The sequence below is a fragment of the Bombus vosnesenskii genome, unplaced genomic scaffold, assembly GCF_011952255.1.
Source record: "Bombus vosnesenskii isolate JDL3184/JDL3185 unplaced genomic scaffold, Bvos_JDL3184-5_v1.1 scf7180000013263, whole genome shotgun sequence".
Classification (NCBI taxonomy): Eukaryota; Metazoa; Arthropoda; class Insecta; order Hymenoptera; family Apidae; genus Bombus; species Bombus vosnesenskii.
Genome location: NW_022882923.1, coordinates 1,368,639 through 1,383,965, shown reverse-complemented (window position 1 = coordinate 1,383,965; position 15,327 = coordinate 1,368,639). Strand labels below are relative to the sequence as shown.

Here is a 15,327-nt window from a genome sequence, read left to right as displayed (position 1 = left end):
TGGCTGTATTATAATGCAGTAAAATTTACGATGAAAATTCACATCATGTCATTTAAATACCTCAATACATATTTCATTCTATGCAAGGGAATAAGCAATAATAATATATTGAAATTAAAATGATCAATACGCTTTGCATTTAGATCATGTTTTAGGATACTAACCGAAATTAATATGAATATTGACACGTAACTTCAAAGCGTATTCATTGATTTAATCAAAGTCACGCAACTGGACAATTGAGATTGACGTGGATATATTAACAATTGAAATATTGTAACCATATTCGCATTAGTTTTTCGTATTATATTATCGTTTCATTTAAATACGTATATATTTTTGTTATTTAAGTTATAAATGTCTATATTGACTAAACTATGAATTACGATGGTTATTATTGCATTTATTCTAATAAATCTAAACTGAAACAACTCATTAGAATCTTATAACAATTATATTTACATTAGCCAATTTTCTAATATTGATAAAAAATTATCGTATTTCAATTTCACACACTCTTTTAATATAATTCCAGAAATCGATATACATGCTATATTTGTTTTATTTTTTTAACATGTAAATAGAATTCAGTAAAGAGAATACATACAAAAAATCTATCTGTGTCAATAATACGATCCTAGCTAGAAATTCAATTTATTTTAGCAGAAGTAATTTATATATTTCATTCATATTTATTAATTTCATGCTATTTCTATTTGATTTTATTTAATTACTTATTTTATTCAGTTAATAAATATAATTTGTATTATTACATGTATATGATGTATTATTTCCTAGTACGTTAGCGATGCATTATATTCCTAGTACCTCACAACATATTCCAGCACGTTAAGAAATTATTGACTTTATTAATTGATCAATCATAGCTTTCCTTGTTAACATGTATCAGCTTGATGCAGACAGAGTGTAGAGTATATTACATCGAAGCCTAATAGTGACATACATGTAGAATCACCGAAGCATTTTTGTCGCATGTACTCAGATTTTCAAACTGAATTTCCTCGAAAAGGAAACCTGGTATACACTGTAAACCTCTTCGGTTGCAACATAAATTACGTCGTACCTTGCATACAGTGCATACCATATCTATTTTACATTACAGTTTCAATCAGTTATACATGTTTCTTATTTCACGGGAAATAAAATTACACAAAATTTAAGTTTAATTCCATTTTGTATCTTACTTTCATTTATTGTGTAGTTATATAAAGCAACACATATATTAATAAGCAACGTATTCTATATACAGATTTGTACAAATTTCGTAGCATCAATCCCCAGATATAAAGATCCTTTCTAAATCAAACGATTAACGAAAAATATTTTTTAACTGAGTTTACTTGCAGAATGTTATATAAAATGTAATCTACAAAAAATCTAAAATCTGACTCATAATAGAAAATGAATTAAAAGAATTCTAATCTATAGAATTATATAGAAGTTTTATACATATAAAAAAAGCTGACAGTTAATAGATTTATCAAACCATTAATATGAAAAAGCTACGAGTTTTTCGGCATAAAAATTTCGTAGTCATAGAATTACAAGTATTCCATGTTAAAAAAAGTACCTTTACAGAATTTAATAGATAACTTTCCATAACTCATGCTATCAAGAGAACTTTTCACAGTTCAGAACCACAGCAATATGCTCGCCAGTAGAATCCAAGCATCCAATTGCTACGAATCATTTTTAATACGTCACGTAGATTACAAATGATCCTATTATCACGCGGAACGAGTTGGTAAATGTTCCAAAACGACATTCCCATTTCTGTTTCAGCACACTCTAACGGGCCACTGTGGGAAGGTGATGGCGGCGAAGTTTCTTGGCGAGCCTTCAAAAGTAGTTACTGGCAGTTACGATCGTACCCTAAAAATTTGGGACCTGCGTAGCAAAGCGTGTAAGTAACCAGTGCCAAACAAATAGCAAGCGTTTAGCGTACACAGTATACTGGCGCACTCTTATCCTTAACCGTAACCAGAACGTTGTTGCGCTATAGACAGAAAATAATGTACGGCATTACCAGTAATCACGCTCCTCATTATTGCCATTAGTCATGAATAATGCTAATATACTTACTAGCGTCGTGGGACAATAAAAGGTGCGCGACTCTGCCTCTTCGTATGTACGCCTATTATGAGCCATAAGTTTGAGGCCACCCTTAACTGTACTGTACGTGGACGAATTGTTTTGAGAAAATTGAACGACTGTTACAGAGTTTACTAACGACTGTAAAATCAATCACCGTGTTGTAGGTTTGCGTAGAAACATGAGATGAATTTCTTAATCCATTATTTGTTATCTCGTATTACAGAGTCTATAAATGACAATAGAATTAATTAATAGAGTGCACTCTATTAATTATATTATTTATATTATAATTTGTATAATATACTAATATTTAGTTAGTTCTTATATACATTATTTATATTATCAATTAGTTAAATTGGTTAAATAGTTCTACCTGTAGATAGAAGTATGGATACGTAGAAATATTGTAGTAATTTGAAGAAAGTAATTGATTTTTACGATTACAATTATAACATGTAGTATCTCCTTGAATGGTTGTCTCTTTTTGTCCTTTACGTAATTGCCTATTTTCTTTCTCAGATAGTTATGTATTTTTTCTTTTTTTACATTTGAAGTACTGCGATATTGCCTTGTTATTGATACGTGAACTAGATCTTGTTAGTTTAATCCGTAGTGGAATAAAAATAAGGCACTACAAGTGGAACAGGTCAAAGAATTGAACATTATATATATACATATACGTTCTTCAACCATTAAAGCGTGAAATTAATGCGAGCGAATGTAGAACTACTATTATCATTGTTTTCGTTTGAAATTCTTCTACGGTTTAATATTCTAATCATACGCGTTTTAAAGTATCCTCAAGATAACAGTTTTTACTAGTTGTTGTATTCACGTATTTGCGCCTAAATTTATGGTTTCTGAATATATAAAATAATATAATAATTTTTAATATTTATATTTTATATAAAAGTAAAGTGTTACTTTCAGTTTAAGTATATAATAGCATTGAATTATTTTAAAATATTTCTAAATAATCTATGGATAAATTGATACAATAAATTAATTCTACACGTTTTAATAGATTACAATGTCTCGTTATATTAATATAATCGGTTACTAATATAAAAAATTCTTTGCAAGTGGGTAGTTCAATTTCCTCGCACCTTTATATTCGATTCTCGGCATCTTCTCGTTGCTTTCCCTTATTTACGAGCGCCCGTAAAGCCATTACACGCCTAATTCGAATCATCAGGAGGCATAACGTTGCCGTAATAGAGGAATCTAAAATAGCGTCGACGATGTTGTGCGATAACTTTGCCGGATTATGATACATAAAAGAGAGATTATTTCATGTAAAAAAATAAAAAGTTCTATTGAATATAAAAAGAGCCTCATTTAGCGTGTCTATAATACTCTTATTTAATTTATAGCGTGATTTGCGCCTAGCATTATGATTATAGCTATTACTTAAAATCAAAGAATAGTGAAAAATACATAAAAATGTTACTGACACTGCTAAGATTATTCTATTCCTGCAAGTAGTAACAATGTCACGTGTAAGAAGTGATACCAAAGATTTCTCAAACGAGACTTTGACTCTAAGCCAAAATGTCCACAGACTACGTATCGGTGACTGCAAGAAGTTCGAGGTTCAAAAGCAACAAACATTACTGAATCAAAAACGGTCGAAAAATGGAAAGAAAGTTATTGATGTTACTAAAGAATACTTCAGCGACTGGAAATATTTCAACGTTTAAGAATGACGATACATTCTGTTCATAAAATACATAAAGTGTGGAATTAAAAATACAAAACATTTTTTCTAGACCTAATATAAACTTAACGTTCAATTGTTGCGTAAAAGTATTCTTCGATCTTCCAAGTCATTAAACACTTTTACACACTTTCAAGCAAATATAAACTTCACCGCAATGACCATAATAGTTGTCGGATCATATTATTTTTATTTCGCTTGTAGTTCGTCACTGATTATAATTTAATGCTCGAACTTTGGGATCTTCTTAAGGATTTTTAATATATTCGGTTGGAAGATGACTGGTTCGTAAAAGGATCGAATAAAAGTGATCTTTCGTTGCGTCGTCACTTCGTGAGATTAATTAAGACGATAACGTTCTTATCAGCAGTTAGCGAAATCTTTTCGAAGTTGCTTCAACCTGCAGTTTTCTTGTCGGCAGACGAGCTTTTGTTCTTGATCAGTGACGGCTCTAACGGATGATGTTTTTCGATAAAAAGGGCTCGATAAGAAATTGGTAAATTCATGCAGGATGAATGCGCCCATTTTCAAGGTAGATGGGACGAACGATTAAACGGAAGTTCCGACAAGAAGAAATTTAATTTAGATCAGCATGTAACGAGACAGCCTTAATTCTGTTCCACCGGTTTTAATATAAAAGTTTGCAAAGTTTTTTGAATAGATTATTTGGCGAATCGCCTAGTGTCTTAAACTGAATATTTTAGCGCGAAAATTTTAATGAAATGCAAATTGCTTGTATACAGACCGTTAACGAAGATGTATAATACGTGTCGTTGTTGGCAAGAAAATTTGATTTTTATTTTCCTCTTTTTTCTTTCGAACTGTATTAAAAAGAAGCGTCACGTAATATTTTTGATATTCATGTTTTATTCTCCACCTAAAGCAGCGAGGAGGTTTTGAATTTTCCCTGATATTTTGTTCTAAAGAATGAAAGCAACGTAATCAGGTAACACGTCAAGTTTTATACATGTTCTAGATTCGAATTTGTATAAATGATTGCAATTTACGATATTGTATTGGATGCGTGCATAAGTTTATGTGGATACTTCTGTATAATTTATTTGCAAAAAAGAGGAATTGCAAACTTTACTGTACGGTCACTAATTTTCCTATATTCAGATAGAATCTCTGCAAAAGAAGATAGTAATGCAATTTTTTATCGGTTCAAGAAAAAAAAAAAAAGAAAACGATTAAGGGAATAGTGAAAAGCTATGATCCTGTCACGTTCATTGAGGATCATTATGAAATATATTCGCGGTGCAGCGACGAAAATGCCTCGGCATGATATATTTATTATTCAAATATTTACCCAGAACAGTCAACAAATCCACGGAAACCACCATCGCATAGAAATAAAGCCATTAGTTTCTATCTATAATATCAATTTGTGTGCACGCGGCAATTGTCAGCCGTTTAGGTGAGAAATATTCTGCTCAATAATGTTTTCAATACATGATTCCTTTTATTTTTTTTTTCTTTATTAGATGTCACCTCTTATCTCTCGATTTGACATATCTTCCCATTGCAAAGTTTCAAAAGATTACATATTCTTCTTTTTCTACTCCATGAAAGATTTCATTTTTAAAACAGTTTTTACACATTTGTCTTTTTACATACTTTCGTTATCTGTGTGGCTTCTATGTAGGTTTTCAGATTTGTTTCAAACCTTACCAACATAACCGTGATAATCCTGCCTCATTACGTATAAAGATAATTTTGTATAACACGTAATATATTCATAAAAAATTTCTACAGGTGCCCGAATATTTTTACGAGCCATTGTTGACGAGACTTTACGTCATGCAATTAATTTTAGAACGAAATTATAATGTTTATAACGGATAGAGTATTCCACGGTAACAGTTAAGTCTCTTTTCGATCATTTACCTACAAGTTCTCTGTCGACAGGTCGTGTGGCAACAATCTCGGCAACTGTGGGTAAATTTCGCTATGATCCTTCAGTCGAATCTTGCAAATTAATACGACCGGTGTACTATCATCCACGGCAGGCTACATCGTGTATCCTTTGTCAATAGAACTCCACCTACCATTGGGAGCCGCACATCACCCACAACTTCGGCTACCTCTGTAGCAATGTTGACCAGAGTGTAAATCGATATCTCGAACGGGGTTCCTCGAATGATATGGTTTCACGAGATTAGTCAACCGTCCATAGGGATCGAATTGTAAATTCTGCATACATTTGCAAACTATTCATGCCTTTCGTTGGTTCGCGTTTCATATCGGTTGATCATGTCCATTCACCTAGTTCAATTTACTTTTCGTACCCTTTAAAGTCGCCCCTATTTGCTGAAAGAGTCTCACCTACTCTGTACTTCGCCGCGGCGAATAGCCACTTTCACCCCGCCACTAAATTATCACTTTTGCCCCTTTCTTCAAAGCACCGCTTATCACGTAAAGATCGCGGCTTGAAAACGTGCAAGGGTCTAGATATATACCGTTGCTGAATCTTCAGCTACGATCTGTATTTCTTTTTCGGGATACGATCGGTTTCGAACGGTTGTAAATAATCGGCTTATCCCTTTCTAAATCATCAATCCGATAATAAAAATCCTATTCCACATAATTTCCCTGGAAATATAAGGAGTTTCGGTGAGATTGCATAACGGAGGAACGAATAATTTTTTACGATAAAGGTGAATCGAAGCAATGCGATAAAACTGACACGAGGGAGATCACGATTTCTGGAACATCAATTCCCAAATTCGATCTCGAGTTCGATTTAATACACCGCGGCTCATGAAAATATTTGAATACTCATCGAATTTTATTATTTTATTTTTACTTATTTTATTAGTATTTTATTTTTTGTGACTTATTATATCTTTCCCCAAATCTGCGAATATCACTCATATTACGTACACGTTTGTCCAACAACCGCTGTCTCTGTGTACTTTCAAACTCTACAGATAATCCCAGTCATTCTGAAATCACTCTGTACAGCAATACTGGAACGGAGGATCGTGTACTCGTTCAACGCAAAAAGTGGAGTTCTTTTGCTAAGTTGTCCCAAGCGGATACGAGCACTCGATGAATCTAAACGCGGAAAGGCGAAACTTCAATCCTTTTTTTTTTTTTTTTTCAAAAACAGCGCAAGCGTACTAGTGCGGGCTCTTCTTTTTTCTCTTCCAATTCGACGTTCCCCTCTTTCTTCTCTTCTGTCGTATATATTCTTTACACGCATAAATATAAAGCTGGTTTAGTAAATCCAGTAGGACACACTTGAACCGTTCGCCGAAATTTGTACGCTTTCACGAGTTAAATCCAAGTTAATTTCACATAGGCGGAGATAGAAGAACCGGGGGCAGGTTGATACACACAGACACAAGCCGGACATTCATTTTGGTTCAGGGTTCTCACGCTTTTGTTGTGAACGCGGTCCTACGGGCAAAATAGTGAAAACCAAGCCCGGTGCTATCACAGAAAGGCGGACGACGGTGGAAGAGATGTACAAAAGTTTAGCGCAAATAAATCTCGCTACGCAAGGAGCGGACAATGGAGAACGGCGTTGCTGAAAGCGCGTTTAAGCGTGAATTATTGTTTAGCCAGGACGCTTTAAGACAAAAACCGATGCTTAAAGTGGATCAGCTGTTTTCTATCGGATTATTACCTATCCCTCTTCGCTACTCTTCCTATCGTTTTGTTAATGTTTCGCAGCTGCACCAGCTTACGGGTACAATTGCTGCATTTCTTCCATTTTAATTGGAATATTCCTGTTTATAAACAGCAAATAGTTAGCAGAGTCAGAATATCTGGGAAGAGAGATGAAGATTTATCACTTAAAGTGGTATCATTTCCTTATCTTCCTCGCCTTAAATAATTTTAGGATAATGGGTAAATGGATTATAGTAATTGTTCCATTCAGAATATTTGATATACCATAAAGTCGGAGACTAATGTAGTTTCGTGTAAATAAGGGATTCAAGTTTTGTATCGTATATTCTGTGTTCAACTTTTTATATCTTCTCTGTTAGGGAATTCTAGGAATGCTTATTCATTATTTAAAGTACCAATCTATGGGACGCAAGAAATAATTTATTTCGAAATTTACTGGTTCCTCAATATTATCTTTAAATTTATATAGCAAATTTATATCATTCTATCTTTATTTACAAAAATTAAAGCTCATTAATTCGTCCTCGTTACTTTTTAAGTTAAGTTATCGTAGATATTCTAATAAATTTCGATTGATGAATAATGATAAATGGCGTCATTAGCTGGCAGAGAGTAATTTGTTTCCTGTTTTAATAACTTTTTGCGATTCGCTCATGGTTATATCTGAAAGATCCATTACTCATTCTTGGAAATCATTTTATACCATATGTATGCTTTTATGGCAGATGAATTGCTTGACACAAGTCGTTAGAAATGTAGATTAGCCTCAAAAACTCACAAAAGAGAGCGTGTTCGCGAGATTGAAAGCGCTCGGAAACTCGCGTTTATAGTTAACTGTAATCCATTGAGAACCCTTCTCAGCTAATACGGGTAGCAGCAGGAAAAGTGAATCGACGACGAGAAACGCTTAGGTACTTTAGACTGTACTTCAGTTGCTCGAATCCGGAAACTGTTGCTGTTTGTAACGTGTAACGGAGGAAACGGATACAAAGGGCATAAAATGTGTCTATAAACTTCGCGTAAATGTATACGAACGTGCAATTAATACTTACGCATCAGCGAGTGCTGTAACAAAATAATAAGAATTTAGAATTCAGTTGATTTTATCAAAGTAAATTATAATTATATATCACTGGAGAAAGTAAAATAAACATAAGAGTTAATTTCTATTGCAGATTCTCAAAGAATCAATTGAGGTTATAAATTAATTTTATATTCAATAAATTTGTTATATGAATTGGACCATATGTCTCAAAGGAAATATAATTGCTACTGTTAATTATACTAGTTTTATATTATACCATATTTTCTTGGATACAATGTCTAATACTTATTTACGACGTATAGTTATTCTTTACATCTTTTTCTTTTAATTAATTTATGTACGTATTTCTACACATATTTTCAAATTTACTATTCTTTTTTTTATTTTGCATAAGGAAATTCAAAGGAAATAGGCAAAGTATATACATATATTGTGTTATACTTACGACATCGATATGTTCTTTCAAAAAATTTACCTAAATTTGCATTTAAATATCTATAATAAAGTCTTATGATAAAGATTATTCGAGAATTCAATGGTCAGTTATTGGGTTTGGAACGGGGAAATCGCGAATAAAGTTAAACAGCTGACTATGCCCAAACTGTTCATTCGTACGATTGCAAATTTTACATAGAACTGCCCGTTTTACGTTGTCAATGGTGATCTATATTAAATCAAAGATGATTTACTAGCCGATCAATTGGCTTGTCGAACTTACCGCGACGATACGTCGCGTCGGTTATTGATATCGCTTGAGGCACTGTGCTTCCTGTGAAGATGGAATTACTGGGTCCAATTACTTCATGGCGATGCATCATGCCCGTCAACTTAGGTGTACCGACGTAAGCAGATTTTATGTGAATACAGAAATACACGATCTGATTGAAATTTCAGATGTAGAAACGATTGCGTCTATTCTTTCTAGGGTATTGTAGTATACGTTACAATGTACATACATATGCAGTAAATATTGCAAAAGCAAATTTTTAATTATTAATTCTTCTAGATAAAATATGAAACGTACAAGATCACGAATATAGATTCACAAAATAGTAAAAGTTATCGTCCAGTAAATATTCATAGGTACAGTTGTTAAATTATTATTCGAATGTGTATCATATGTGTAATAACTTTTTATTATATAAATAATTAATCTAATAAAATACTTCTAGCAAATAAACGTTTTACAAAATTTATTTTCCATACAGATACTTGATGTAAGTTGAATTTTGTTTTACAGGTATAGAGACAAAATTTGCGGGTTCCAGTTGTAACGATCTTGTAACTTCTGATGGTGCTGGTTCTACAATAATTAGCGGCCATTTCGATCAGAGAATTAGATTTTGGGATACCAGAGCCGAGTCCAGTTCGAATGATATTTTATTGGAAGGGAAAGTGACGTCGTTAGATTTATCTCGCGGTAAGTTTCCTTTTCAGATACTTTGTATAACTTTTCCATTCCTGTCATGGAGTTATCACTTCTAATTCCTGAAATTGTTTCTACGAAGCGAACGTCGTTGTTATTGCTAACGCTTTGTCGGTGATTATTTCGCTATTAATTAGTCACCGAAAAGATATATCATATTTTTTCTGAATTATGCACATCAAATATTTACAAGGTTTCTAAAAATACCCAAACATCATTATTTAACGCTATAAATACGTAATTGGAATATTCGAGTGATTATCTTATATAAGCTTAAATTTGTAAAAAAGACCCACGAATAAAATCCAAGAAAGGTTAGAGGCATCTATTTTATCTAAACAATGTTTAAAATACTTTGTCATAAATTACTTTAAAAGAAATTTAAAATTAATAAAGAAACTGTTACAATTCTGTTGCAAAAACTTCTTAATTTTAGAATTGACAATGATTCTTATAAATTTGGAATAATGAAATTACTTGATTGGTAAAAAGCTACAAGCAATCATGCACAATTTATTTTGACAAAATGTAAAATGTTCTAAGGAAACCAAGTGCGGTTACAATTTCAGTTGAGGGAACACTTGAGAACTGTCTGTTCTATGAACACTGAACACTTTATGATGACATTTGAAATATTCATATCCAGAAACATCTGTTAGGTTGTCATACTTATTAAAGAATTCTTTGGGAATATGCAGCTCGCGTTTCATTAATTTCGGCAAAAGCGAGAATAGAACACGAATGAAACGATATTGCCAGAGACTGTAGAATTCTGCTCGATTACATCGCGCCAGTTTAATGGTTTTCCTTTATCATTCAACGTAATACATTATGTATACTTCCATTAAAGTATAATGTACCATTTCTTAGGAAATGTGGCCGGTAGATTCACAATGAAACCTTTCTCGAACGCCTCCCCATAAGATTTATGCGTCTCGAAAAGGAATTATTTACTTAGCATCTCAGTGCATTTCAAGCCGTAGTAAACGTATTTTTTCCTCTCCTTACGTACTTCTTCTTTTTGTCGCCATTAGAATAATAGAGCAACACCGCGGAAACTTCACCACGGCATGAAGTAAATGCAATCAGAACATAATCAGCGATTATGTTTATTCAAACAGAATAGACAAGCTGTTGTATTGCTAACCGTATTAGCACAACCAATTTAACTTTAACATTAACGACATGCAAATTCAAATAGCGGCACCTGCTTGTTTCCAGATGCAAATTACCTTCTGAGCTGTGTCAGAGACGATACGTTAAAACTCATTGATTTACGAATGAAGAAGATCATTGGATCATTTAGGTGAGTATAATTTTATTATGAATCTATTTAACATTACACGACTTACAAAGTGGGATGCAGAAGTAGAGAAACGGGCCTGTGACATGATCGATTTTGTACAATTTTATATAATTTGAACTATCAAGACTCGAACCAAAGCATCTTCAGTTAAATATATTTTAAATTTTTTATTCGGTTTCATAGAATTTCAAAGATTTTAATGTTTGATTCCTTTTACGTTTCATTGGTAACTATTCAATTTAATAGTTATGTGCAAAGTAATGTAGTATCGTACTTACACTAATATCTAATAACACAAATACATTTCAACAAACATTTAATTTCGATGAAATCGTTGCATTAAAGTATCTTTCCGAATGAAACAGGAAATTAATTACGTGCGTTACTTTATTTTTCAGTGCTGATGGGTTTAAAGTCGGCTTTGATTGGACGAGAGCAACTTTCAGTCCAGATGGCCAATACATAGCGGTTGGTTCTTCGGATGGATCTGTTTTCATTTGGTCAGTCACTACCAATATGATTGAAACTGTGCTGAAAAACCATTCGTAAGTAACTTTCCTACATAATTAGTAATGCTTAATCAATGCTACTAACTCAAATCTAGTCCCATCTTTTTTTAATTCATCATTTGAAATTATTTAATACTACTACGCTGTAAAATACTTCAGTTATATTATTCATAACTGTTACAAAATCAATAATATACAATTAAATACAATAACTTCAAAGTAACAGAATATTTAATGATTTTATGTGGTACTGTTTGATTTTTAAGCAAAATAAAATCTTTCAATTAATAATTCATGAAGTACAGTGATATATATGTTGAGTCAAATTTACAATCTTGTTATGAAAATTTAGGTGATTGAAATTTATGGGAATATGTAAAACACTCTTTTTTCTCACTGTTTATACTATGTACTCATTATTTATACTTGTATTATGAATATTAAAATGGTGGATATTCGTTTGTCAGAAAATTTGTTAATTAAACTCACTTATCATACGTAATAGAATATTTAATAAGTATTTTTCACTCTGTATTGTGTGAATATGTGAATTATTTGGAGGACACCTTCATAAACTTTAGAACTAGTTTTGTACCTTTTTTCTGTAATATTAAAATATACTAAAAACTGAAATTATAAGTCAGTATCATTGAGAATATTAGTATTCTGTATCAGTCCCATATTGATTACAACCATTCATATCAAATCGCGTAATCAGAAATGAACCTAATTGAATCATACAAGTACGTATGTAGTAACCAAACACAGACCTGAAGCAACGATTGGTGATTCATGCTACCAATTCAAACTGTACGGTATAATCAGTTACATTAATTTCATTGTGTTTGGTTTAATCGAATGAACTTAGGTTTACGATTAATCGTACCAACCGTGTTTCTACACGATCTTATTCATTACTCTAATTACCGTTTCCTGTATAAGATAGATAACTGTTTCAAAAGCTTATCTCGAAGAAAAATTCATAAATTTTCATATTATCGGTACAAAAAGTTAATTCGGCAACGACAACTAAATGACTACTTTCAGTCTTGAGTTATTTGAATAATTATTATTAAACTAGTATTATAAAATATAGGTAGTATTATATACACCATTCCTCTTTTTAAATGAAATATTTCATAATTTATTTCAAACTATTAGATATAGTAAGGGAATATTAAAAATATTAATATTTATTAATTCTTAGGTACTGAATAATTTTTGTATTTATTATTTGCATAATATTCTTAGCACAAACTACATATTTTTAACACGTGTTTGAGTATCAATAGTTTTAGAAGATTGGTTCCTCGCAAAAAATTAATTCGCTCTTAGGAAGAAGTTAAACATATATAATAGCAGGATCCTCAACCATTAAACTCTAATTTCCAACATTAGCTTGCATAAAAATGAACACTAAATGGGCGATACAGCGTAATATATTTTAAGTGGTACGATTTTGGTAAGTCTACTCTATGTAGCACCCAATTTATGGTTGTAATAAAGACAACTTGAAGATGCTAGAAACTACATTCTGGAAGCAGAAAACTCGTAAATCGCCTCCATACGTTATTTAAACATACTAGGAAATAATCGCGCGTTTATTTTACGGGAGGCCATGCACTGGTATCGATACCGTTACACAATTTGCTGCTAAAATTATTGTCGATCGATCGGTTCTACTAAACCAGTCCTTAAGCTGTGGACCTTCGCAAATTACGTCTGAATTTTCCACCATTTTTTACACTATTGACTCATAACTATTTAGATTAAATTTTATTCAATGTTCTAAATTAATTGCCCATTGGTATTCTAAGAAGTGGATGTAGTACCAAAGCTGTAAACTCTACATAACAGAAAGTCATGAACTTATTAGATCTAATATCTTGAATCTGTAACTGCATAAGAATCGAAGGATTCGGCGCAAGAGCCTTTATTTTCTTTTTTATTTTTTCTTTTTTTTTGCAAAGATTGGATTTCCGTGTAGTAGTAATTCTAACTACATATATCCCGCATTGCTAATTACAAAACTAGGACACCTCTGATTATCGAGATAATGTAGTTTCCCAGATGTAAAAATCACTTAGTTCCTAAAATGCAGCATCAGTGATTTATGTTTTCCAAATTTTCGCCTAAAAAAAGTTCGGCTATCTTTTTATTGTCTATAGAGAAGATGTATACATAATATTCGTTACCTATTAGATAAAAACAAAATTAGAAGATGTTTCTTCATTAGCAAAAAAACATGTACCGAAAAATGACTTATGATGTCCAAATCTTAGTCCAAATTTAAATCCACAAACTGATACAGATAGTAAATGAATATTACGTATATTGAATTTATAATCTTCGATATTTATATGGTTCTTGATAAATAAACCTGCATTTAGAGATTTTCATTTATCTATTCTTAATTTCGATGCAAGAAACTGGCAACTCCACTGAAGAAGAAGAAATTCTATTGAAGCTGTCACTACTAGTCACACTATCTCTCGTGAAAAATGTGTTATTAATATAATCTTTACACGTTTAAACAATTTTTACAGGAGAACTTACTGTTAGCTGGACAGTTGATACTGTGAAGTTTCCGATAGTGGAGTTGACCGGTTCTCGCTCCGAGCACTTCAATTGGAAATTTTAGATTGGTTTCATAATTCTGTTATGAGACGCAGAGTATTTGAATAAGCAAGCCTTAAAATCACATTAACGTTCAACTAAAAATCATTTTTACGTAATCATTCTATTCGAAGCTATCAAGTCCTGTATATAGCATCATTCTTCAGCTCCTTTTCATTGTCTTTTTCTCATTTTTCTCTGACGGCTTTGATCGTCCTGACTCGAATGCGCGCTAAGCTTGCATGCAGAATCACCAAACCGTTCATAATTGTTGCAAGCACCTTCCAGTGCTTTGCATACGTATCGCCGATGAGAGAAATTGTGTATGTATGTTCTTTAGTCCAGAGCATACACGTTCGAACGCTTACATCCCCTAACCTTCGCCTAGTAAAGTGGAAAGACGCAGAAAAATATCTCGGCGTGACCCGATTTCCTTCTCCAACTTCTCTACTTACATGTATATCTGTGGACACTCCCCGCCCATTTTACGTTAGACCCTCTGTGCACATAGTATTTTTATATATTATTATATGTATATGTATATACACATACACACACATATATATATGGGGGATACATCGCGATATCGCAAATTTATACGGTAGCTTGGTAGCCAGCAACTTCTTCAAGCCACCGTGTCGGCTCCCGCAATTCAAACTGTCGCATCGAACGAACATTCATTTTTCGTATAATAAAATATGCGTGATAAGGGAGTCACCGTACCACAATTTGTACGTGAGATTGAAAACAAAAAAGGTGTTGTATAAAATATAGGAGGTGTGCGTTAATTATTTATCAAATAATGACATATTGTGATCGCAATGCAAGTATTTGCATTTGTACCCTTATTTTCCAATGAAGTAGTTTTCTATCATGTTCTTTCATGTTTACGTATATATGAATAAGTATATATACTTGAACATAATCGAAATTGATATGTGAAGGCTATAATAGATA

The 15,327-nt window shown here is 32.4% G+C and overlaps 1 protein-coding gene across 3 annotated transcripts in view; it reads left to right on the top strand.

The window, feature by feature from the left end:
* LOC117234844 (autophagy-related protein 16-1) overlaps nt 1–15,327 on the top strand; it is a 598,282-nt gene that overhangs the window by 562,822 nt on the left and 20,133 nt on the right. For all 3 annotated transcript variants that reach the window (XM_033496438.1, XM_033496423.1, XM_033496430.1), the window contains 4 exons: nt 1,804–1,924; nt 9,754–9,933; nt 11,161–11,245; nt 11,644–11,790. In XM_033496438.1, the coding sequence (XP_033352329.1) occupies nt 1,804–1,924; nt 9,754–9,933; nt 11,161–11,245; nt 11,644–11,790 (533 nt within the window). The remainder of the gene's footprint in view (nt 1–1,803; nt 1,925–9,753; nt 9,934–11,160; nt 11,246–11,643; nt 11,791–15,327) is intronic.